At 41.2% G+C, this 26,197-nt stretch overlaps 1 protein-coding gene across 1 annotated transcript in view; it reads left to right on the forward strand.

The window, feature by feature from the left end:
• The window catches only part of DNAH9 (dynein axonemal heavy chain 9), a gene marked incomplete at both ends in the record, with an annotated part of 237,237 nt that overhangs the window by 195,491 nt on the left and 15,549 nt on the right, over positions 1-26,197 (forward strand). The window contains 3 exons of the mRNA XM_083352326.1: positions 4,483-4,631; positions 6,182-6,309; positions 19,057-19,284. Of these exons, the coding sequence (XP_083208452.1) occupies positions 4,483-4,631; positions 6,182-6,309; positions 19,057-19,284 (505 nt within the window). The remainder of the gene's footprint in view (positions 1-4,482; positions 4,632-6,181; positions 6,310-19,056; positions 19,285-26,197) is intronic.

Consider the following 26,197-nt stretch of genomic DNA (forward strand, 5'->3'; position numbering starts at 1 on the left):
CACATAAATTAAACATTCAAATAAAACAAAGCTAAACAGAACCAACACAAGAAGACGTAGCAATATATTACAGTTAATGATGTAATCATCGGGTGACCAAGATCTGGCTAGTTTTATGGACAGTATAACAAAAAAACTAGCTAGCTTCAGAAAAACTGAAGCATACTGACCTGACAATAAAACTACATTGAGGATAGTCTAATGCTGGATAAAAACACGTAATAAAATTAATTATAAAAGATTATTAAAAAGATCTAAAATGTTTATTTATGTTTCTGGCAAATCCCCAATGCTGCTGCACAGAATCTAGACACCTGTGCTGTGATCACTGCCTGCTCTCCTTAAGCAGCCACTGGAGATAAATACTTTCCGAATGACCAGGATACCTATCAATTACGGGGAGGATATGGTTTTTCCGAATAGCTCTATAGAAGGAACATTGAAGGAGTATGTGTCCAATGGTCTCCATCTCTCCTGAGCCACAGGAGTAGAGTCTTTCATCCAATGGTGTCTTTTTATACTTGCTGTACAGGATGGCTGATGGAAATTCAAGGCACCGTGCAAGCGAGAATGCTTCCCGGTGGTTTACTAACTCCAACTGACTAAGATATCTGGCAGGTGTAACCACGTATCTAATAGAGTCTGGAGCCAGAAACAGCGGAGCTATACCTAAGTTTGCTTGCCTCTCAATGTCCTTGTTTTACTTGGTCTTAGTCCAATTTGAGAATTGAGGCTGACGAGAAGCCTAGTTTGGCAAGGTTGGACTCGCCTGCCTTGATCCATGAAGAGGAGAATTTATCTTGAAGAATTAATGGAGCAAGGCCTTGCGGAAAGCAATTAAGCCTTAGCCAGATGTTTAAGGAAGCCATACAGATTCTTGCTTCAACTTTTATCAATCCTGTCTCCAGGCGCAGAAGTGCATTTGGGACATAGCATGGCATCTGGAGAATTGTTCTGATAAATTTGGATTAAACTCTTTCCAGTAGTGTAAAACACGAAGCTGAGGATCTGACCAAGGTCCCGTGTGCTAGTGACCTGGCCAGAAAGAGCTTAATAGCAGCTGGAACATAGTGTCCTCCCTTTGTGCGGGAAAAAAATTAAGAATGGCATTCGCTGATCGTGGGCCAGAGGCAGCTACTTATTCTCCATGGGCTTTTTGTGAGCCAGTGGTATGGATGACCACCCCTAGGTACTTAAAGGTGGTTACTTGCTGTATTTTGTCGCTATTTAAATACCATGAGTACCGTTTTGGCCTTTTTGCAAAATACATAGCCTTTGTTTTCTCATAATTTATGTTCAGTTTATTATATTTGCAATACTGGACAAGGGCTCGCAAGGCTCTTTTAAGGCCAACTGGAGTTCTGGAGAGAATCACAGCATCATCTGCATTAGAGCAGCAGAGCAATGCTTCAGTCACCTATTTTTTGGGGGGGTGGTAATTTGAATTATTTAACCATTTTACCATATCATTTATGTAAAAATTGAAGATCAAGGGGGCCAAAATGCACCCCTGTTTAACCCCCTTTTGAATGTCATCTTCTCATTATTGCCTTTCTACAATAATTTCTGTTATTAAAAATGCTAGCAAGGAAAAGAATAGCCTGTCTTGGCATCTTCACGACAAGCAGATTTCTGCATTCTTGCACATCCAAGGGCAAGACATCTACCTTCTACCTCTCAAATGTTAAAAATAAACTATTCTGGCACAAGCAAGCTCTATAATTTATTGTAACATTTTTGTCTGTTATTTCTCTGAGGTTCTGTGAAAAAATAGGACTTGTAGCATTATTCATCCCTACAGGGAAAAAAATAAACAAATAAATAAGTAATAATACCAAGAAGCCAATTGCTGTTGACTGGTTATAAGTTATTTAATAAAACAGGTTTAGCAATATACAGGCAGGCACACAACAATGGTACGAGTGCCTTGAGAAAAGCGAAATGTTGCTCCACCAGGATTTCTTTATTGTTTAACACAGTGCTTCCAGAATCCTTTCCTTCATTGCCCAAAACCAATTATCAGAAGATCCTTTTTAAAACGTCCCTGTTGTGATTGGGTGATGGGTTTGTGAGTTGTTACCAGAAGAAAAATGACCTTTACCCATTTTGGGTAATTTCACCAAGTTTGGAAAACACTGATTTAGTCATCGGATGGATATCTGATTATGTCTCTGGACTCAAAGGTTCTAATTTAATTTTCAGCAGCTGCAGGATTGTTGTAGAAAAACAATTCCATATTCATGAATTAAAGAATCACAAAATTTGGAAAATCCACCCTTCAGCCTTTCTCACTAGGAAGGAATATCTGATGGTCTGCCCAGCCTTTTCTTCAAAATCATTTTGAACGCATCTAATAGAGTGGATTTATCAGCAAGTTCCCTACTTTGACGTCTGCAGTAAAAGAACTATTATCCTCCAATTATCCTAGCAAGGATATATTTTGTGAAGACCCAGCTCTCTGGAGAAGGGTATAATGCTGGGAAAGATGGAAGAAAAGAGAAGAAAAGGATAACCAGCAGTAAGGTGGATGGAGCAAGTTACAGTGGCAATGAGCGCACTCTTGGGAGTCTTGAAAACATAGGTTGGAAGAGATTATTACAGAGAAAACCTATGTGGTCATTAGGAGTCGAAAATGACAGCACATAATCAATCAATCAACACCCCTCTGGAGAAGTGTAAACTATTGGAAACCCAGATTACGGAGAAATTCTATTAATGTGGTTATCCCAAAGGTGCTTTTTCAGGAGGCAACTGGACTTTCTTGTTTTTCTTTGAAGAGGTTTCACTTCTCATCCAAGAAGCTTCTTCAGCTCTGACTGGATGGTAGGGAATGGAAGGGTTTATATATTCCTTGCAGGAGGCTGGTCATTTGCATTCTTTTGCATTCTGTCTGCAAGGAGTGTACTAAATTGAGATTCAAGGTGAGATTCAAGGTGCTGGTGATGACCTATAAAGCCCTAAATGGCGAGGGTCCGGGATATTTGAGGGAACACCTGCTGCCAGCATCAAGCTCCCTTCGTCCAGTGTGCTCCCAGAGGGAGGGTCTTCTCAGGGTGCCGCCGGTTAAAGATTGCCGGCGGGTAACACCCAGGGATAGGACTTTCTCAGTGGGTGCGCCTGCCCTGTGGAACCAGCTGCCTGCGGAGCTTAGGACTGCCCCCAACCTCCCTTCATTCCGCCGGGACCTGAAGACCTGGCTCTTCGAGCTCTCTGGCCCAGGCTGAGAATTTTTTAATTTTAATTTTAATTGGGTTTTTTATTGTTCTCAGGGTTTTATTTAATCTTTTTAAATTTCTTTTAATGTTTGTATTGACTCTCTTTTAAATGCCCTGTAAACCGCCCTGAGTCCTTCGGGAAAAGGGCGGTATATAAATCTAAATAAATAAATAAAATAAATAAATAAATCCTGCCATTCCCCACCATCCAGTCACAGCTGAAGAAGCTTCTTGGATGAGAAACAAAATGTCTTCAAAGAAAAAACAAGAAAGCCCAGTGGCCTCCTGAAAAAGCACCTTTGGGACAACCATGACCTGGATGATTGAGAATCTCCATAGATATTAATGTGGTTGCTATGAGTCAACACTAACTGGACGGCACATAGTTAAACAAGTGACTTACTTAGTAGCTCCACAGGTACTGCACAGATGATGTAGCAGAAAAAGAAAACAATAGAAGATGGTTTTCTAACAATGGTGCTCAGGAAGGGAGTGGACCTAGGAAGATACATATATTGATATTCCTGTTTAATATATTTTAAAAAACATGGCCTGTATGTAAATACACAAGTTGATTCCTGAGAAAAGTTAGGTTTTATAGCAATAGCTGTCTTTTTCTAAATCATGAGTAGGAAGAATCTTGGTATATTGCGTATTAGACTGGTTATCAATCAAATGCATTGCAATACAAGCTTGTTCTTTACCATTTCCTCCCTTAGTCTGATGGTTCTCCATACCATTCTAAAGTTTCAGTGTCTTGTATTCAGTGCATCTAAAGTTTTAATAGTTTTAATAATTTGGGTAGTTTGTAGCAATAAGCAATAACAATATTGGTATCACAGTATTGGCAACATTAAGACCTCTTATTAAAAGCATAAATATTTCTTGCTTAAAATGCATTCGCATTGTTTTCATAAGATGGATAAAGTAGAACTTATTGTAATCTTGAACTTTCCGAAAATCTAACCTTTCTCAAGGGCAGAGTGTATGACCGGTCAAAGCAATGCTTAAGAACAAAGCCATTCACTTCTCACTCTGGGACCTCAAGTCAATATTCTCTTTCAGTATTGCCAGCTGGCATATTAGGGGAATAAGCTGACAGTTCTTCCACATCTTACCTTTTTCCTGGTATTGGATTTGGGAGGTGGAGATATTGAGTCTTCAGTCTAGGATAAGTAATTCTCACATTTTACAGTAAAGTTTTTCCTTAATTTAGTAAACACATTGTAATTGCCACATAGAACCCTTTAGCAATCTATTCCAACAGGGATTTTGTGGAAGAAAAGCTTGGGAGCAAATATGTGGCCGGACGATCTCTGGATTTTGCAACATCGTATGAAGAGTCAGGACCTGAGACTCCTATGTTCTTTATCCTCTCACCTGGAGTGGATCCCTTGAAAGATGTAGAGAAACATGGTAAATACAATACATCAGAAGCCAAATGACATTACTGCATGTAAACTTGCTTTATCAAAAACAAATAAATAAAAACCCCTTTCTTTGCTGATTCCAGGAGAGGCATTTTTTTTCAGTTTAGCACACTGCCATAAAACCCATCATCTTATAATTTATTTATTTACACCTCCATTTTTTTGTCCCTTCCACTCAAACACCTGGCACAGCAGTCCTATTTTCACAGCAATCCTATTTTCACATCTGATTATTGGATTGTGTCTAGCAGCACAAAATGCCTGATGCAGCCTCTGTTTTGATTGGCTTTGAGAAGACCACTAATAACAGAGATCTACATAAAGTAATTGTGTTGGGAACTCCTGAGACTGAGTGAAAATATATTTATATATATATATATTTATATATATAACCAGATGTCAAAATCTGGTTTTGATGTATGATTTGTTTGATCAACTGCAGTAAAGACATTGAGCTTTTTGTCATTTTAATCAGGAGGATTTAATGCACATCTGATTGCACCGCAACTCCTAAGAGCATGAGTGTAAACAGAGAAAAGATAATTAGAGATGTCTGCAGCAGTTACTCACAGAAGTGTTAGTTCCTCACCTGTACAGAACATTGTTTTTCTTTGTAGCAATTCTGAATTGTCAGTAGCAAAAAAACCAAAAACATCTTGGGTGGTTCTAAACTCTCTTGTACTCCACCTAAGAGTTTGCTCATACTGCATTAAACTTGGATTCAACTTGCTCTCCATTTGACCCGTAGCAAGTTGAAGCACCGTTGAGCATTGAACAAAAGGCAGATCCACACTTTCTGCTTGGCTTCCAATCCCAGCCCACTGCAAATGCATCAGCATCAGTGTCTTCCAGTTTTGATCCAAAACTTCTGTGTGAAGTAAAGTAAAGTAAAGAAATTGTCTGGGCATTATAAAAGGAGATACTGTGGGAATTGGGGTGTGAAGGCACCCATGTGCAAGTATCTGGGAAAACAAGGGAAAGGCAAAGAGATTTGTGAGGATGGAACGGTCCTTAAAGGCAGGCCCTGTTAGACCAGACTACCTGGGAGTCATCTAAAGAGGCTTGCCTTTTTTGCATGGATGGGAGGAGCAAGAAGCAAGGGGATAACCATTCAGGCCCCATTGCCAGCTCACAGCAATTTGGATTAGAATTACTGAAGTTGCCTTAAGAAACAGCCAGGAGCATCATGGGAGATAATCACTTAGGGTGTAGTGCAGTATTGTTCCCAAACACCATCTCAATCTATCAACATAATAAAGTACTATTTGCCGCAGTGCACTTGGGGAATTAAACAGCAGATTTGGCCATGAGGCTTAGTCATGAGACTTTAGATAGGAAGAGAAATGGGAGAGGATTAACACCCACACAGCCATATTTGTTGTGCATTGCAGTCCCAGTTAGAATCAGCCTATTTAAGGTTGCAAAAGCTAATCAAGATAGTAAATCTGGTAGAAAGCTAAATCTGTGGCTACCAATCTACTGTGAGTTGCTGGCATTGTTTTTCTCTGGACTGAAATGCTCACTTTCTCCTTTCAGGAAAGAAACTTGGCTATACATTTAACAACCGGAATTTCCATAATGTCTCACTGGGGCAAGGTCAGGAGATAGTAGCAGAACAAGCCCTCGACCTGGCAGCAGCAGAAGGACACTGGGTTATCTTGCAGGTCTGTGTTCTCTTTTGGTTTGGGAGAAGAGGTCTCTTGCCTGCCTTCAAGCCATCTTTTCTCCAGACAGGTTAAAACAGGAGCAAACCACTCCTTGACAAATCTGCCTTCTTCCGCTGCCTAGAACTCTGTAGAAATACCAGCCTGTATGACCACTGTGTTGGTGGCTAAGAATAATGGAGTCTGCAGATTAAAAAAAGCCATCTTCATGGTGCTGTCTTGGGAATGGCTACTATACATTTAGTTTTTACATCAGTACATTTAGTTTGCAAATTGGTGCAATGGCTAACTTCTTCAGAAAGGGTCACATAGCCCATGGAAACAAAGCCACTGGTTGACCTCTCCTTTTGCTGCTGTGGCCTTGAGAAGGATTTGAAGATTTACTGTATATATTCTTTATTCCAAAATGACAAGTGGGATTCCTACCCACCCTCATTGCTGAATGTAAAATTCACATTTTAATGACTGACATAACTAAGTATACTGTTCTTTATTATGTATAGGTTTGCGTGTGTGCACGTGAATGTGCATGTGTGTGTGTGTGTGTGTGTGTGTGTGTGTGTGTATAGGAAAAGATATATCAACATGATTTTCAATTCTTCATCAAGAAAAGTTGAATTTAGTTGTGCATGTTTTTTCCCCCATTTTTCTGGCATCGGCCTGGGAGAGAGAGCAGAGTGAGGTGTAAGCTGAAGCTGTGCCCCTTGATCCTGTCACCATTTGTGGTTTTGGCATATCACAAGGCATGATTCACTGCAATTTACTTTTATCATTTTAAGGTACAGAAATTAACTTCAAAGAAAATGTGTAAAAAAAATTGAATTCTTTGCCTGGGCTGAGCTGTCTTTAGAAACTGAACTTGGCTTTAGTTCTCAGCCAAGGGAGAAGGGAAGAGGTTGTGATGAGAGCATTTCAGCTTTGAGAATGAGGATGGCACTGAGCCACACAATTGCTTATATATTGGCTCTTTTTATTTAATCATGCAAATATGGCTCATTTAAATGGGGATGGATTGATGAGTGGGTGAGAATTTGAGTGGTTCCATGAAATATTAAAGCCATGTCAACTACATATATATTTTCATTTTTTTTTCATTAATCAGGCACTCAAGTTTAAGGAAATCCACCAATCCTGATGTACCTAATCTTTGCTGTTTTTGATACACTTTCCAGAGTATGCTTCTCTTCCAGCCCAGAGGACTGAGGGGATATAGTAAATGAGATGGAAAGGCCCTTTCCACTGCAGTTCACGGTGGATTTAAACCTTAAAGATCAAGATTGTGGATTTATTTCAAAAATTATTCTGGGTTGACTTAAAATTATCTTAATGTAGGAGACAAGATAAATGCAGTCCTAGGATCTGTGAAGCCTTCTGAAACGATTACTTTCTTTCTTCCCTAGGGACCTTCTTCCTGCTTCTTGAATTTTAGAGTATTGACTGCTATTTCTTTTTGTAACACTGTCCTGGTTCTTGGCTTTTCCTGGGAAGCATCAGGCCAATAAGAACAACAAATATGTGCCACTTAGAAGCACTCAGATGTTCATCTCCGTATTGTTTCATAGAAAATGCTTAAGGACAGATATTTTTCCAGTTCAGTCACATGATAGGTTTTTCCTCTCTTGAAATTTCTTTTGTCAGTTCTAGTAGGAAAGGAAGGGGAGAATGTATGTGTCCACCACAATATAATATTGAGTAGAATTTCCTTTTCCAAGCACTTCTGGTTGGAAGAAGCAAGGCCAGAAATGGGAAGGGAAACTTTCCTTGGAAGCCCACCCACGGGTGTTATCTGCCTCATTAGTAGAGACAAAAGGATTATAGTGCCATTCCCCTTTGCTGATGTGCACAGTCATTTTCTATTTGCCTCTCCTTAGTTTGAGAGAAAAGGGAGCTTTCTGAGCCTGGAACTTAATTTAGTTCATACCATCCAGAATGCATCCTACTGATAATCTTAATTTAAGGCTTGGAATCATATTTGAATTTGTGAAATGCTCTTTTCTGTGAGACAACTGGGCCTACAGAATGATCCAGAGAATAGTTTTAATATGTCCTTCCTGACTTGAAAGACTTTTCCTTTAATCTTTTAAGAGATACAAACTGCATTGTCTGAGTAATCGGCACATACAGTATATATCCCATAACGTCCACCTAAAATAGATGCTAGGTTACTTGGCAGTATAAAGCCGTGAACTACCCAGGTTGTATCTTCTGGAAGTGTAGGAATTATAACTCCCAGAATTTCCAGTGAGGGAAACAGCTTAAGAAAACATTTCCTTATACTTCTGCACAAGCAGAGCCTCTCATTTTGTAATAAGATTGGATTTTCATTCATATTATTATTATTCTATAATAATTTTGCTGCAGCAATATTTGTTCTGGTCTGTATTTCTGTGACTTTCTTCAGCACCTCATGCAAAGGGCAGAGAGATAGCAAGCTGTTTCTGTTTGATGTTTTGTATTGTGATGAAACTGATGACATGTTTGTCAGTGGTCCTAATTTTTCTTTTCTTTCTTTAAATCCTGTTCCCTGTCTTAATTTGTGAACTACGGTACATCTTGGTCTGAAAGCCAGAATTTGGGGGGAAAGAATCTAGGCACTACAGTAGCTTCTCTTAACCATAGTCTTTGCTTATTAATCAGAATGCCATCATCTTCTTTCCACAATTAACTTAACAAAATTCCTATGTGCTGTCCCATTTTCATATATTAATGTGGTACTGAATTTGGTTCATGTACTAAATTCAATCACAATGAACTGGTCAACCATAGCAATGCACTGATCAAAAGATCTGGCAGAAATTTCCGTGTTGCATGTTAAATAATTGGTTGACTTGTTAAGCATTAAGAAGTGGAAGGCTTATTTGAGTAAGGAACCAATGAAACCACCCCCTCCCCCACTTAAAAAACAATTACTTTAAACCTTGAATTCTTTGCCAACCAAATTTGCATCCCAGAATTTCCAGGCTGTGTACAAATTCTACACACAAAAGACATTTAGGCGGACACGACCATTTTGTATGTCTTTTGTTTTTGCCAGCCATGCTTCTGACTCTTCTTTAGGCACCACCTTCTAAGGATAACTTTACAGTCCTGAAGAGGTTTTAAGAAACAAAACAGGGTAACGTAGTATTCTTTTTCCACTAGAAACCTCTGCATGCTATCATCCTAACATAAATAAACCTCACTGTGTGCCTTCTGGCATGAGTACCCTACAACAGGGCTTTTCAACCTTTTTACCCATTGTACCACTTTTAGGATAAGGCAATGTCCGAGTACCACCAGTTGCCTAGCAAGATATCAAAAATTTGACACCCCTCCAAAAAAGGGAAAAAAATGATAATGTACAGGTAGTCCTCGACTTACAACAATTCGCTTAGTGACTGTCCGAAGTGACGTATGACCATTTTTCACACTTACGACTGTTGCAGCATCCCCAGGGTCATGTGATTTACATTCGGATGCTTGGCAATTGATTCATACTTATGACAGTCACAGTGTCCCAGGTTCATGTGATCACCTTTTGCAACTTTTTGACAAGCGAAGTCAATGGTCCGGGCAGTGGGGAGCTCATCACTCAGGTTGCAGGGTGCCTGTGTGTGGGGAATCCATGGGTCTCTGGTGGAGGGGGGTGGAACTGCGGTGGGTGCCCTCCTTTCTCCCTCTCTCCCATTGTCCCTTCCTTCCTTTCCTTCCTTCCTTCCTTCCTTTCCTTCCTTCCTTCCCTTCCTTCCTTCCTTCCTTCCTTCCTTCCTTCCTTCCTTCCTTCCTTCCTTCCTTCCTTCCTTCCTTCCTTCCTTCCTTCCTTCCTTCCTTCCTTCCTTCCTTCCTTCCTTTCTTTCTTTCTTTCTTTCTTTCTTTCTTTCTTTCTTTCTTTCTTTCTTTCTTTCTTTCCTCCTTCTTTGTCCCTTCCTCCTTCCTTCCCTCCATTCCATTGTCCCTCCCTCCCTCAGGTTGCAGTTTGTGTGTGTGTGGGGGGAATCCATGGGTTACTATTGTGAGTGGGCAGGAGGGAAACCAAACTTTTCAATAGGCATGTTACTGTTTATACTCTGAAGGTTTCTTTTTATTCCTCCATCAACCTCAGTTCATTCTCAGCAGTTCACAATTCTGGGCTTCTTCTTTTGTCACCTTTTTGTTTTTCCAGTTCTTCCCTAAGATTTTTGGGTCGCTTCTTCTCTTCTTTTCTCCTCCATTCTCCGAGCAATTGTGCTTTCAATGACTCCAACTCCCCCACCCGACCCCACCCCGTCTCCTTTCCCCATTATTTCCTCTTGCTACCAGGCACTCTCGGTTTACGAAAACCGCTTTCTGAAGTCCAAGATAGGGAGGTATCAGACACAGTCCATGGAGAGCTCCTGGCGAGTCGACACAACAAGGCCGGTGCATGGGCATGACGCGCGGGGGGGGGGAGGAAGGCGACACTGCGTACCACCAGCCTGGTACTCACGTACCACCGGTTGAAAAGCCCTGCCTACAATATATATTTTGCCCGCCACTAGAATAAAATGCACTTGGGTAGTCTGCAGAGATGCTTTCTTTCCATTCAGGAAACACCTTACGTGATGCAATGGAAATATAAATAGGAAACAGAACTGTTTGGGGGAAATTTGCACTGTTTTTTTACCTCTTCGGAGTGATAATCCATTCGTTGCATTGGAAAACTTCTTGTCTTTCAAATCTAGCACGAGGCAAGGCTATTTTTTTATTTATGTGCATAACCCACACCCAGTGTGTATCAAGGGATTTGGGGGCCCTTATTTGAGAAGCAGATTTTGGAATTGTTGAAATACACAGAAAAGAGTTAATGCTCCCCTCTCAAATGATATCTGAAACAGGCATATGACATCTTAGGAAACAGTTTCCATTTTCATTTATAGAGGCTTTTATTGGGGCTTTTACTTATGTAGTGTTTAATTGAATGGGAGGGAGGCAACTGCCCAGTGGGGATGCTAAAGCATGGATCTTCTAGTGCTCTAGTGCTATTCTATTCCCTTAGAATAAGCAGTAAAATGAAAAATATACAGCTGATTGTTAGTGATTACTTTACAAATATAAGCCCAGACAACATGCTGTTTACCAAATATTAAGGTGTTTATGTTAAAAATCAATAAAATATATTTTTTTAAAGAAAAATATACAGATAAGGCAGTGACATACAATTATTTTTGGTCGGACCTGCAGTTTTAAAATTATTATTTTATTAGCTGAGAGCTGACAAAAGTCTTTTTGACCTATTTTCCCCTATTTGAATGAAGATTGGGGGAATTTTACTTACAGCAGCTGCTTGGAAGCTTAGCATACTTATTTTTCTTAACCCACCAGTGTATTTTGGAGAATTCTAAGGGGGCGGAGGGAGACTGCAAAAAAGAGGCCTGGAAGCTCATGGGTTTGGGGTACCTCATCCCCTAAAGGTTTAAGTGTATATGTGCCATTCCTTTGGCTGAAAGACACCCACCATAAACCACACTAGCATAACATTTATTGCTCAGAAGGTGTCAGGCTGATTCCATCCCCTGGCACCAAAAGAATAGTCAGAAAAGTGTCTGAGGTAGTACACACAATAAATTCCAATGGCTTGTTGCCTGCTGAACAGGTAAAACATTAACCCTGAAACACCCAAGGACAACTTAAAGCTCCTTCAGGTGTATATTGGGGAAAATATGGAAGTCAAAGTCACATTAGTACAAGAGGAAGGGCATATTTATGCCACAGTTAATCCAAGAAGGGAAAGTCTCCCCCATAACAGAGGAAAGCTGGTGGATTAGACTTAAATTTTATATATTCTGGCATCTTGTTTGTCGCAGTGACTTACCAGATGTTTTCATGAAGCTCACAGTAATGGCAGGAGTCATTCTGATCATGATCCAATAATTGACAACTAATATTATGAGACAAGGGATGTGGTGGCTCAGTGGGTTAGGACACTGAGCTTGTCAATCAGAAGATCGGCAGTTTGGCGGGTCGAATCCCAAGTGTCGCGTAGCAGAGTGAGCGCCTGTTATTTGTACCAGTTTCTGCCAACCTAGCAGTTCGAAAACACATAAAAATGCAAGTAGAAAAATAGGGACCCCTACGTGGGAAGGTAACAGCGTTCCATGCGCCTTTGGCATCTAGTCATGCCGGCCACATGACCACAGAGATGTCCTTGGACAAACGCTGGCTCTTCGGCTTTGAAACGGAGATGAGCACCGGCCCCTAGAGTTGGAAACGACTAGCACGCATGTGCGGGGGAACCTTTACCTTTACCTATTATGAGACAAATTTTCTCTGATGTGGTAGATAATCATTACTGATAGCTATTGATAACAAACTATGAACTGATCTAATTTATTTTAAAGTTATGGTAGGATTGGCTTTTAAAAGCAGCATTTTAATAAATTATGTTGCCTATGTTGGGTATCTTGCTAACATCATGATACACAATGCAGTCAGCCGGTCTGGCAAAAATGTCTGCACCAGGCTTTCTCAGAGTGATATTCCTCATTTTGGAAATGGAATTCCCTCAGAGGTGCAAGTCAAACAATCATGAGGGTACCAGTTGGGGAAGGTTGAGCTATAGAAGATGTAAAGTATCCTGATGTAACACTTTTTCATTGCATCTCTGCTGACTGGAGTAGGAGATCAGTGATAAGATAAATTATTGGTTTGTATGCTACTATTTCTAAGAGTTACCCTAGCAACATCAATGTCTTTTTTAATAATATTTTTATTAAAGTTTAAAGATAAAGAACTAATACAAATCAAGAAAAACAAACAATGAAAAAATATAAAAAGTGTAAAGAAAAAAGGGAGAAAAGAAAGAAAAAGTATAAAAGTAAAAGATATGTAAACTATATTTTTACATATCCTATATCAAGATAAGTATAAATGCTTTCAGTAACTTATCATTTTCTCTAACATTTCATCCAAAGATCCCATATCTCATCCCTTATCTATAATCAAATTAGAAAACCTCATCATTCAATCTTAATCATCAAAAGTCCAGTAAGAGCTACCAGAAACAAAATGTGTATTTTAATCTTAATCAAATAAATCAGTTTCATATTTCTTTCCAGTTTACACAGTAACTTATCATTTTCTCTAAAAATACAACATTTTTTTCTTTTTCCATATAATTCTGTCCATATCTTGTCATTTTTAAATCCTTGTCCAAGATTTAAGGTCTTAAAGGAAATTTCTGAGTGTACTCTTGCTAAATATCCTTGAATTCCTCCAAAGTTGATATACTTTTCTCCATTCTATATTAGTGGATGTCTTTTAAAATTATAATCTTCAGTTCTTTCTGGTTGCCACTAGTGTCTAGCCCTCCTATCATGTTTTTGTCTAATCCTCAATATTTTCCCACAGGAATTTTTTTTACATCTTAATATATTTTTAATAGAATTTTAAGCAAGCTACATGAAGGATTCTTACAATTAGTTTCCAAATCTTATGTCAAATCCATCTGGTCCCTTAGATTGTTTAAAACCTTTAAAATCAACATTCTAATCATCCTTTTGCTGCTTATTTCAGAATATTGTTAATGCTCTTTCACTAAGGATTGAAGGAGGATCATCTGGTGCGATGTAACTTCTTCTTCTGAAGGTTCTTAATATCAAAAAACAAAGAAACAAAAAAACTAGTTAACAAGCCATTCCTTGAAGTGATTAAGGGCATTAAGGCAAACCCAGTCTCCCTTTAAAGCAGGCATGTCAAACCTGCAACGTCCCGTGAAGTTGCACGATGTATCGTGACTTTTTCCACGTGGTTTCGGCATGACACATCCGCCCGCGGGTTGGCAGTTTGACATGCCTGCTTTAAAGGCTCCAAAGCACAGTAAAGCTGACTCTTGATTCAGAGACTGCTGTTTTACAGTCTCATTGTGGGGGCATCTGAATGGAGCACTAGTGGTGATCTCAGCTTCTCCCCTTTATCTAGAGAGGGATTTTGATGCACTGATCTGTTTGCCAGCAAATTGTTCTCCATCATTTTCATTTTACTGATTACTCTAAGGGTCCCACAAAAAGCAAAGCTGTGTCTACCATGAAAGTTCATTGCAACTCCAATTTCTTTCAAATGTTTTAAAACATGTACCCATGTATGTCTATTGTATGTGCATTTCCCTGGACATTTCCCTGGTAAATTAGACAAGTAGCTGCTTTCCTTTCAATACTACTCACTGTGTGCCTTTCTAACAGGAGCATGCTTGCATATGCACAGATACTCCCACATAGCAAAGTTAACCTTCAAAAGGAAAGGTATGCACATTACATGGAATTTTCAATATCAAAAGCCAGGAATAGCTGATGATCACACCTTTGCAGAAAGTAGTTTTTTTTTTAATTTAACATTTTTAAAAGAACCATGGAACCATGGAATTAGGAAAAATGTAGTAATGAAATTTAGCTTTAAAATTTCCAAAAACCATTTAACTCATTGACTAATTCCTTATTACAAAATTAGTACTCCAGATGAATTGAAGGCAAAAGGAGAAGAGGATGGCAGAGGATGAGAAATGCAACCGTGTGTCCTGATCATTGAAACTTCCGAACAGGATCATAAATACCCCTGGGGAGGTTCATCATAACTTTGAACAGCTATTAAGCAACCAATTATAAGTCAAAGACTATCTGTAAAACATCTTCAATAGATACAGCTGCCTCTGTTCTGTGCTCACATAATTGCATTGTGAGCATTTGGCAACTGGCCTGCATTTACAGCTGTTTACAATGTCCATAGTCAGGTGGCTGCAATTTATGCCATTTTACCAGAAACGTCTGTTTAATTCTGGTTTCTTGCAAAAAAAATGCCCATGGTGAAAAATGAGTTTGCTTAACAGCTTTGTGTTTGCTTAATGACCCACTGGAAAAAAAGATTGTAAAAATCAGCTGTGGTCACATGATGACTCATGACACTGAGTGGCATGTAATTGCGGGCTCAATCACAATCACACGTGGAGGGCTACCTTTTCTTTGACTTCTGAGTCTTTTTTTACTGTGTTTTCTGCAAATAATTCAGTAAAGAGAGTTTGTTACAAACAAAAGAAACTCCACCAGGGTCAGCAGCATGAATGGATGGGTTTTGCACCATTTTGAAGTGCAACAATAAAATGGCTTTCGCAGATTGGTGAGAAATAACTCAGTGGTGTGTGGGTGTGTGTCTGTTGCTTTTTTGAACACCAATAAGCTCCAGGAACTGTCTTGGGATACGCAAAACATGGCATCTGGACAATTTTAATCAGTCACATATCATCCAGGCAGCTGAACCAAATAATTTTCCAGAAATGTAACGCAACAGAAGAAAAAGAGCCGCCATGCCTTGTTCATTATGATGAAAGCTGTGTTCCCAAGATTGCCTGGGAGACACAGTAAAAAGCCTAAGTTCCTAAATTATGCTGTCTTAATCATGCTGTATACAAGTGCCTGTTGTGTTCTGTCAGGTTTTTCCCCCCTCAGAAATCTGAGGACTGTTTGCACTTTTTAGCTTGTGCCCACACTCTCGTTTCTGTCTTATTCTTGCAATTTGGAACTCTAGGAGCTGTTCTGAACTATTAAGTGAAATGAGAAAGATTTTGCTGACTGTCAGACTGCACATTTGCTGCTCATAAAGACATTCTGTTCTTCCAGTTCCACTTATCATTAATTGATCCAGTGCACGCAGTCTTGGGTGCTTGCTTTCAATTCAAGCAAATAAAATTCTCTATATCCAGGCAGTTTATTTGTGGTGCAGCACTTGGTAAAGCTCTGGGTCCAAATTCTGATCCTTTTCTAAGTCAGTTTACTGTGCTGATCACCATAATGCTGTATTTGATTCAGTTGTGCCATTAAATCCTTTGAGGCATTTAGGATTCTACATTAAGTTCATGTTTCTAATTTTACTACATTCGTCTTTAACCTGTTGTTTGTTCTTTATAAAATATCCCAGAACTTTAGTTAAACCAGTAATAACTTAGTTTATTTACAATAACTGAATATGTAGCATATATAAACCTTAAATCTGCTTTTCCCAGTAGAAATCCTATTTCCCACAAAATTCCAGCTTGTGTTCCTCTTCAGGACTTCCTTTCAAAATGAAGTATTGGTTCCTCTTTATATATATATTGGCTGGAGAATATATTTCTTGTCATTTGATTCGCAAGCCATATTCAGTATAACCCATATACACATACATAGTATTAAATTATCAGTTAATTTCAGGGGAAGCAAGGTAGCAAAGAAGTTACTGGTAGTTTCTTCTTTGATTACCTCTACCAAGGGACCTGGGGACTAGATTGTTGAACCACCTGGCCTCCAGTTGATGATGGTTAATGCCAGGTAACCAGGTCTGTTTTTAACAAGACCACATCCATCCACAATCTGGTGGTGATGAATGGGCAGATCTGGCATGTATTACTGGGCAGAGGAAGGAGGGAATGACCTTGAGGGACATGTAGGCCTGGCCTTTGCCTCCAAGTAGTTGTTTGGTGATCCCGATCTGGAAAGTATTAACATCTGCCCTTTGTTGTGGCAGAACACTCCTTGTTCCAGATACAGTTGTTGCCCATTTCCTCCACAGGGCCAAGTCCATTAAGAGAATGTCTCTTAGATGCCTCATGGATTCACTTGGTTTCCAGCATGAACTTGGGGAGTTTCCTGATAATCTTGAGGACCTGATTCACTGCTGACATGAGACAGCATCTTGGTTCCTTGACGAAGTGGCTTCTGAATGGCCTCTGGTTTTTTTTGGCAATCCCATTTTGCCATTGGTTCTCTGATGACTTTGGGAGCTGAAGTGGCAGAAACCTCACTAATTCTGGATATGTCCCCTAGTTCAGGCCTATTCTGTGAAAATAAGACAGTAGAAATGTAAGCCCTGCTCTTCTTGCTTTTCAAATTAGAAAGTGAGTCTGTGCCTTCAAGAATTATAACATGAAGACTAGACTGGGTGAGGATGCGGTTTTATTGGGATGGAGTGCCTCTTTCTACTCTCAGAGCAATCCTTTTTTTCATTTTGTGAATACTCCCAATGTTACCAATACAAAGTCCTGGTGAAGTTTGATTAATGGCTAAAAAGGAGGATAATCAGACCCATCTGAAGAAAGCACAATAATTTTAGTTCTGCTCATAGATAGTTTCATTTCATTTCTGTAAAAGGACTGACTTGTTCCCTGGTACGAACAAATGGGAAAATATCTACATTTTTTTCTCCTTGTCCTAGAATGGCTTCACTTTGACTCCCTGCACTTGGCCTTATTGGGGATTGGCATGCAGTTGGCTTTTGAAATAGCGCTCATTCCCAAAAGGCCATAACATTTTTTTTAAAAAAGGTACATTAGCTTCTATTAGCAATAGGATTGTGCTGTGTTGTATTCCTGAGTCTTTCAGATTTATTCCCAGAAGCTAAGCTTTAATTTGTACCTGCAAGCCAACAAACAATAGCCTCTTTTTATTCTGGAAGTGAAAGGTTTTCAAAGCCCTTCCCATTTCCAAGATAAGAGTTTCCACGCGCTTTTCAGCAGTTCTTTCTCACACAAAGACCCTGATTATCTAAATTGATGGCTCTCTACTAGATTAAAGCTATCATTCTGATCTGTGGATTGTGATAAATAATAGGCCTTGCTGAAGATGTGGTCAGTTTCATATTTCTTCAGCATTCTTCCATTGTTATGAGCTTTGCTTATTTATTGAAATCTGGGCTGTGTCGGAAATTAGATTTTCTGTGCACTAGAAACAAGCAGGACATGTTCAGAAGCCACCTACTTTTGTACATCCCTATTCCTTGGCTCTGTGCATCTGTATTTCTGACTTTGAGGTAGATGTCTGGTCTGGATTTCTCGATCTTGATAGAATAATTTAAGCCTTCCTTTAGTGTTTTCATTACTCATAAATCAAAATTGAAAGGTTTGATAAAAAGGTTCTTTAATTTAGATTTATTTTATTTTTTTATCCGAAGAAATATACCTTTGCTTTTTCCTTCCTTAATGGAGTTAACCATACAAAGAACCAGGAAAACAATGTTTTCATTTATAGTTTCCATGCTGGTGTCATGTTTGAACTTTTCTCAGATAACATCACAAGTCCCCATCCTTCCATCTTATCAGGCAATATGCTGTAGGGTGGGTATCCCAGTTGCTGGGAAGACTCAGTCTCAGCTTGCCATATAAAACTCACTGGGTGATTTTGGGCCAGTCAGTCTTTCTTGGCTGATCTATGCTGGAATGGTGGAAAACTGAAATGAGTAATTCTGAACAAAAGTACCACCACTGCAAATATTTGAAGACCTCAGCTGAGCAGAATGTGAAATCTGATTTTCTGGTAACTAGCTTAGATTTCAAGGATGGATTATTTCATTGAAAATAATCAAGCAACTTTATTTCAGCTGTTTACAGGAAATTTGTTTTGTCTGGAGGAAATAATGTTATTTCAGTAACAGTACATTATTCTAACAAACAGAATACCATCATCATCCTTAAGAAAACAAACACTCAGAACTGTTTCCTTAATTGCTAGTTATTTGTCTTGATTATTTGCATTTCAAAGTGTAGAAAATCCACATTGTTTGTGTGCAGCTAATGCCTGGGGAACTGAATTATAGTGCTCAGAGCTATTAGGCAAGGTGTTTTTTTTCTTGTAGTGTGTGTGTGTGTGTGTGTGTGTGTGTGCATCAGAGTGCTTCTTATCTCCTGGAAGATATTGATGTAGCAGCTGCTTTAAGAGAAGGATCTAATAACTTTGTTATTCTTTCCTAGAACATTTAAGAGAAGGATCTAATAACCTTGTCTTTCTCTCCTAGAATATTCACCTGGTGGCCAAGTGGTTGAGTTCTCTGGAGAAGAAATTAGAGCAGCACAGCGAAGGTAGTCACCCTGATTTCCGGATCTTTATCAGTGCAGAACCTGCAGCTTCTTCTGAGAGCCATCTGATACCACAGGGTATCCTTGAGAATTCCATCAAAATCACAAATGAACCTCCAACTGGGATGCATGCCAACCTGCACAAGGCTCTGGACAACTTCAACCAGGTATCCCTCTACCTGTCCTCCTACCTCAAGGAGATTCTTGATACTCCCTTTCAGAGCCAAGTCAGGAAATTAAATACAACTGGACTAAGTTAGCTCCATTCAGGCCTATTATAATGAAAGTGAAGGTATTAGCACGTTGAGGTGAGCAGCTCTTATACCTGGAACCTCATCTCAAGAATTGAATTGTGCATGTATTCTCAAAGTCTCTTCCAACATTGTTTGTCTAAATCAGCCAAGCACTCCCTCTTGTATGTTGACTAGGCTTGCTTTGAAGACAGGAATGAATTTTTGGAATGTAAAGCTCTCGGCCAGCCCAATCTAGTAGGTTGAAATATTGGCATTCTTGCTTTTGGAGGGAGAGTGCTCTGCTTCTTACCTTTCTAACAGCTCTTGTCATTACTCAGTACTCTTTGGGGAGACCACTGGATGTCTGAGTTGGCATGGCTGAATGAAGATTAATGCTGTCATGTTTCTTTTGTTCCCATCTTCTATCAATCATAATTCATGATAAACTAGGAGGAGAAAGAGTATTAGGTAGATTTACCACCTAGAGATTTATAGAAAATAAAGGTGAGATATTGAATTGAATTGAATTTATAAAATTTATATGCCGCCCTTCTCCCTAAGGACTCAGGGCGGCTCACAACAATAAAAAGTTAAAAACATAACATACAAAATTTAAAAAAGAATTAAACAATGAAGTAAATACATAACAATAGACCCAATAAAACCAAATTTAAAACTACAGTCAGTCCAGGCCCGATTGTTGGAACATCCATGTCTTCAGGTCACGGCGGAAGGACCGAAGGTCAGAGGCCATCCGCAGCTCCGGGGGCAGTTCATTCCAGAGGGTCGGTGCACCCACAGAGAAGGCTCTCCCCCTCGGGGTCACCAGCTGGCATTGCTTAGCTGACGGCACCCTGAGGAGGCCGACTCTGTGGGAGCGAACTGGGCGATGGGAGGTTGATAATGGCAGCAGGTGGTCTCGCAAGTACCCCAGGCCTAAGCCATGTAGGGCTTTAAAAGTGATTACCAGCACCTTGAATCGCACCCGGAGGACAACCGGAAGCCAGTGCAGCTCGCGCAGGAGTGGTGTAACATGGGAGTATCGAGAAACTCCCATAAGCACCCACGCGGCTGCATTTTGCACCAGTTGAAGCCTCCGGGTGCACTTCAAGGGCAGTCCCATGTAGAGAGCGTTGCAGTAATCCAGGCGAGAAGTGACAAAGGCGTGGGTGACCATGCATAGGGCATCTCGGTCCAAAAAGGGGCGCAACTGGCGCACCAGGGGAACCTGTGCAAAGCTCCCACTGGTCACAGCAGTTAGATGATCCTCCAAGTTAAGCCATGAATCCAGGAGGACACCCAATTTGCGAGCCCTTTCAGAGGGGGGCAATACCTCCCCCCATCAAAAGAGGTGGAACATGTTGGACAATACAAGATGCCGGTATCCACAGCCACTCAGTCTTGGAGGGGTTCAGCCTGAGCCTGTTCCTTCCCATCCAGACCTGCACCGCCTCCAGGCACCGGGACATCACGTCAAGGGCATCACTGGGTTGGTTTGGGGTGGAGATGAACAACTGGGTATCATCTGCATATTGGTGATACCTCATCCCAAAGCCATGGATGATCTCATCCAGCGGCTTCATATAAATGTTAAACAGGAGGGGGGGAGAGAACCGACCCCTGAGGCACCCCACAAGTGAGGGGCCTCGGGGTAGATCTCTGCCCCCCTGCCAATACAAACTGCGAGCGGCCAGAGAGGTAGGAGGAGAACCACCGTAAAACAGTGTCTCCCACTCCCAACCCCTCAAGCCACCGCAGCAGGATACCATGGTCGATGGTATCAAAAGCTGCTGAGAGGTCAAGTAGGACCAGGACAGAGGAACAACCCCTGTCCCAGGCCTGCCAGAGATCATCTACCAGTGTGACCAATGCCATTTCCGTGCTGTAACTGATCCTGAAAATGGACTGGTACAGGTCCAGATAGTCCGCTTCATCCAGGAATTGCAGAAGCTGATGCGCCACAACACTCTCAACAACCTTCACTATAAAGCAAAGGTTGGAGACAGGACGATAGTTATTCAAGGAGGCCGGGTCCAGAGCACGCTTCTTGAGAAGGGGCCTCACCACCGCCTCTTTTAAGGTGGAAGGGAAGACACCCTCCATCAGTGAAGCATTGACAACTGCCTGGAGCCAGCCCCCTGTCACCTCCCCAGCGGCCAAAACCAGCCAGGAGGGACATGGGTCCAATAGACAAGTTGTAGCGCTCAGTCTACACATAATCCTGTCCACATCATCCAAAGAAACAGGGTCAAACTCACTCCATATAGTATAATCAAGACCTATCCTCTCCACTCCACCGGAGTCCAAACCAGTCCGGATCTGAGTGATTTTGTCCTGCAGATACTGTACAAATTCCTCAGCCCTAACCTGCAAGGGATCATCCCTCGGTCACTGATTTAACAGTGAGCAGGTCACTCTAAACAGGGCAGCTGGGCAGTTATCTGCAGACGCAATGAGAACGGAAAAGGAAACACGCTTTGCCACTTCCATCGCCACTAGGTAAGACTTAAGACAAGTTCTTAGCCGTGTTCGATCAGATTCGGATCTGCTGGACCTCCAACAGCTCTCTAGGCGTCTTTTCCGGCGCTTCCATCTCCCGGAGCTCCTTGGTAAACCAGGGGGCCACCCGGGATCTGTGCTGGTCAGAGGCCGCAAAGGCACAACTCGATCCAAGACCCCAGCAGCAGCCCTATCCCAGGCTACCACTAGGGCCTCAGCAGAGTCGTGGGCAAGGGAAGCAGGAAATGTCCCAAGCTCCATCTGGAACCTCTCGGGGTCCATCAGGCACCTGGGGCAGAACCACCTGGTCGGTTCTGCCTCCTAGTAGCAGGGGGTAGCGTATTGGAAGTCTAGCTGGAGAAGAAAATGATCAGACCATGACAGGGGTTGGATGGTTAAATCCCCCCTACCCAGATCATTAATCCACTGTCCAGAGATAAAAACCAGGTCGAGTGTGTGCCCTCCATTATGGGTTGGGTCTTGAATTACTTGAGTCAGGTCCATGGCTGTCATGGAATCCATGATCTCCCGAGCCAACTCAGACGCCTCACCCGCGGAAGGCAGATTGAAATCCCCCAGAACTATAAGCCTTGGGAACTCAATCGCCAACCTAGGCAGGACGTCGAGGAGCTTGGGCAGGGCCGATGACACACAGCTGGGAGACAGGTACATAATCAATACGCCCAACTGAACTCCAAGACCCCACTTCAAAAGGAGAGACTCACACCCGCCTATCTGAGGGACAGTGGCCACTCGTGGACAAAGACTCTTCCTAATAATAACCGCCACCCCCCCACCCCTGCCCTGGGCCCGCGGCTGGTGAAGCACCCGGAAGCCCGGTGGGCATAGTTCCAAGAGGGGGACACCCCCCCTCTTGGCCCAACCAGGTCTCCGTGATGCAGGCCAGGTCCGCGTTCTCCTCCTCAATAAGATTATGTATGAGAGGAGCCTTGTTCACCACAGACCTGGTGTTGAAATAAACCAACCTGAGCCCAGGGTCCTGCAATCCTATGCCCCCGGGGGAGCAAGAAGAGCCACGAGGGCAGGAACAGGCAACCGCTTGAGGACAGCAGTGGCCCGTTCCCCGATAGTGATAAAGCCCTCTGCTCCCACACTCTCTGCCCCTCCCAATCACCGTCAAAATGGGAAGACCCTCCTCACTTGGAGCTGAGTCCACCCCCAAACCCCTACTCCCCCCCCGCAACCGTCCAATAGTCTGGACTGCTGTCCGGATTGAACTCCCTCAAGTTCATTCCGGATCCCTTGGGCCACCCCCTCCCAGATCCCCTTAAAATTTTATATAAAAATCTAGATAAAAATCCCCTCAGACTCTTCTTTGAGGCAAACACATTCTATAAATACATTCTAACAAAATGAAATTCAATGGTGAAAAAAGTAAGGTTCTACATTTAGACAAGAAAAACCAAATGCACAGGAATAGTATAGGTGGTACCTTGCTCAATAGTAGTAACTGTGAGACAGATCTTGGAGTCCTAGTGGACAATCACTTAAATATGAGCTAGGAGTGTGTTGCAGCTGCCAAAAAAGCCAACACAGTGTTAGGCTGCATTAACAGAGAGATAGAATCAAGATTACATGAAGTGGTAATACCACTTTACAATGCCTTGGTAAGGCTACACTTGGAATACTGCATCCAGTTTTGATCACCACAATGTAAAAAAGATGTTGAGATTCTAGAAAGAATGGAGAGGAAGAGCAACAAACATGATCAGGGGACTGGAGGCTAAAACATATAAAGAACGGTTTCTGGAATTGGATATGTCTAGTTTAATGAAGAGAAGGATTAGGGCAGGTATGTCAAACTGCTGGCCCACGGGCCGGATGCATCACGCCGACACTGTGCCCACCCCATTGCCGGCAATGGGGAAAAAGTTCTGATACATCACGCAATGTCACGTGACATCGTGAGTTTGACATGCCTGGACTAGAGGATGACATGATAGCAGTGTTCCAATATCTCAGGGGTTGCCACAAAGAAGAGGGAGTCAAGCTATTCTCCAAAGCACCTGAAGGCAGGACAAGAAGCAATGGGTGGAAACTAATTAAAGACAGCAGCAACCTAGAACTAAGGAGAAATTTCTAACAGTTAGAACAATTAATGAGTGGAAAACCTGCCTCCAGAAGTGGTGAATGTTCCAACAATGGAAGTTTTTAAGAAGAGACTGGACAGCCATTTGTCTGACATGATATAGGGTTTCCTGCCTGAGCATGGAGTTGAACTAGATGACCTCCAAGGTCCCTTCTAACATCATAATCATAGTCATCTTTGACATCATCATCATCATCATCATCATCATCATTATTATTATTATTATTATTATTATTATTATTATTATTATTATTATTATTATTATTGAAAGAGGGGTGAGGTGGAATCTGATAGTATCTCAAAATGGCTGGTTTTTTTTTTACAAAACATTTCATAATCCAAAATACTGCTATGACAATACCTCTGTACTTTTGTTAACTGCTTTGTGCTTCTAGTTCAATCAATACAACATGAATTCACATAGACATGCTGAAACGTAATTGGAGCCACTCAGGGTTGGTTATCTGGTGGGTGGCTATATTAAGTGTTTTAAATAAACAAACAAACAGGGCTACAAAGAGTTTATTACCATATTGCCTTTAAATAAAAAGGGTAGGTTTTGTGTTGCATAAACATTCTGTTGTTCTTTCAAGTTTGCAAACAGAGAAATGTGTGAGGATAAATAAGCCCAAGGTATATTTGTCCTAATGTTATGACTCAGGCCTTTGTCTCACTTTTCATCCAGGAGACTAGCACATTTGTGGGAAAGAATTATTCCCAAGGCTTGTAAGCACTATTTCTAATTTACATGGAAAACAATGTTGAGTCTTGGCTAACCATCCAACTGCTTTTTGTTTTTCCGTTAATCCAGGGGTGTCAAACTGCCGGCTCGCGGGCCGGACGCATCACCAGGAAATTGCGTTCACCCCATTGCCGGCAATGGAGAAAAAGCTCCGATACATTGTGCAACATCACATGACGTTGCGAGTTTGACATGTCTGCGTTAATCTGTTACAAACAATCAAGAATACTCTTGAAAATTGTTATGGGAGACGGGGGAATAAATTTGATCAACTGATAATATTCACTGATTCCAACTCCAGGCCATGGAGATTCTTTTCCCATGACTTTATTTAGATCAGAAAATTGTCTAAACAATTGAAACAGAACAAACCCTTTTTGTTCCACATTTGTCAGTCACATCACTCCTGCAATTATCCATCTAGTCTCCAAACCTTGCTATAACTAAACTATAAGAACTGCCATCATCTAATAGAGATTCCTATGCAACATAAAAGATCAGGCCATATGAGAAAGAGTATTTGATCAGCTACAAATATTCAGAAAGCATGCTTTTAGATGACTTTAAAAAAATCAGATATAAGCATTATGGCAACCATAAAGTGATATTTTATTTGTACAGAAAAAAATCTTTAAGTAATTTATTTATTAATAAATAATAAGTGAAAAAACATTAGCAGGGAAGCTACCAAAATGGATTCTCAATAGAAAATAAATTTAGTAAGTTTGGAAGTCAACATTGGCCTCCTCACAACTTCTCAGATAAATGCAAGTAATGAGGATGAGTGGAGATTTTCATAATCCCAGATACCGTTGTCCAATTCTTTGTGTGGGTCAGTGTGTCGTTATTTCTCTTCATTTCATTTAGCTCCAACCTGAAGACTTATATCATAGTTGTCCAACTTTTTGGCTTACCTGGGCTGCGTTGAGTGAAGAGGAATTGTCTTGGACCCCATATGAAATATATAATATAGTTAATGTATATAAATAACAAACTTCCTTTATTTTTTATATATTTTTATTACGATCTTGTGGAGCCACATTGCTAGTTTCTAGGCATACAGATTGAACACATCTGACCTAGATCAGGACTTTTCAACCAGTGGTACGGGTACCACCTGTGGTACATTGGCACCTGGCAGGTGGTATGCGACCATCCTAGAAATGTGGTAGCAGGGGAGGGGTATGAGCTGAACCGGTGGCAGCACTACACAAGCCTGAGCAAGAGACGGCTGGAGCTGCAGGGCTGTCAGGGCTCAGCGGAAGCACCAGGATCAGCGTCAGGCTCCAGCTGGAGCTCGCCGTTGATTCTGGCACTTCTGCTGAGCCCAGAAGAAGCGCCAATCAGCTGGAATGTTGCAGTATCTCCAGGGTCTTGTGATTTACATTCAGATGCTTGGCAACTGATTCATGTTTATGACAGTCACAGTGTCCCAGGGTCGTGTGAAGTGACCCAAACCTGCTGCAACTACCCAGCAGACAGAGGAAAATAAAAAC

Source organism: Vipera ursinii (genome assembly GCF_947247035.1).
Source record: "Vipera ursinii genome assembly, chromosome: 2".
NCBI lineage: Eukaryota > Metazoa > Chordata > Lepidosauria > Squamata > Viperidae > Vipera > Vipera ursinii.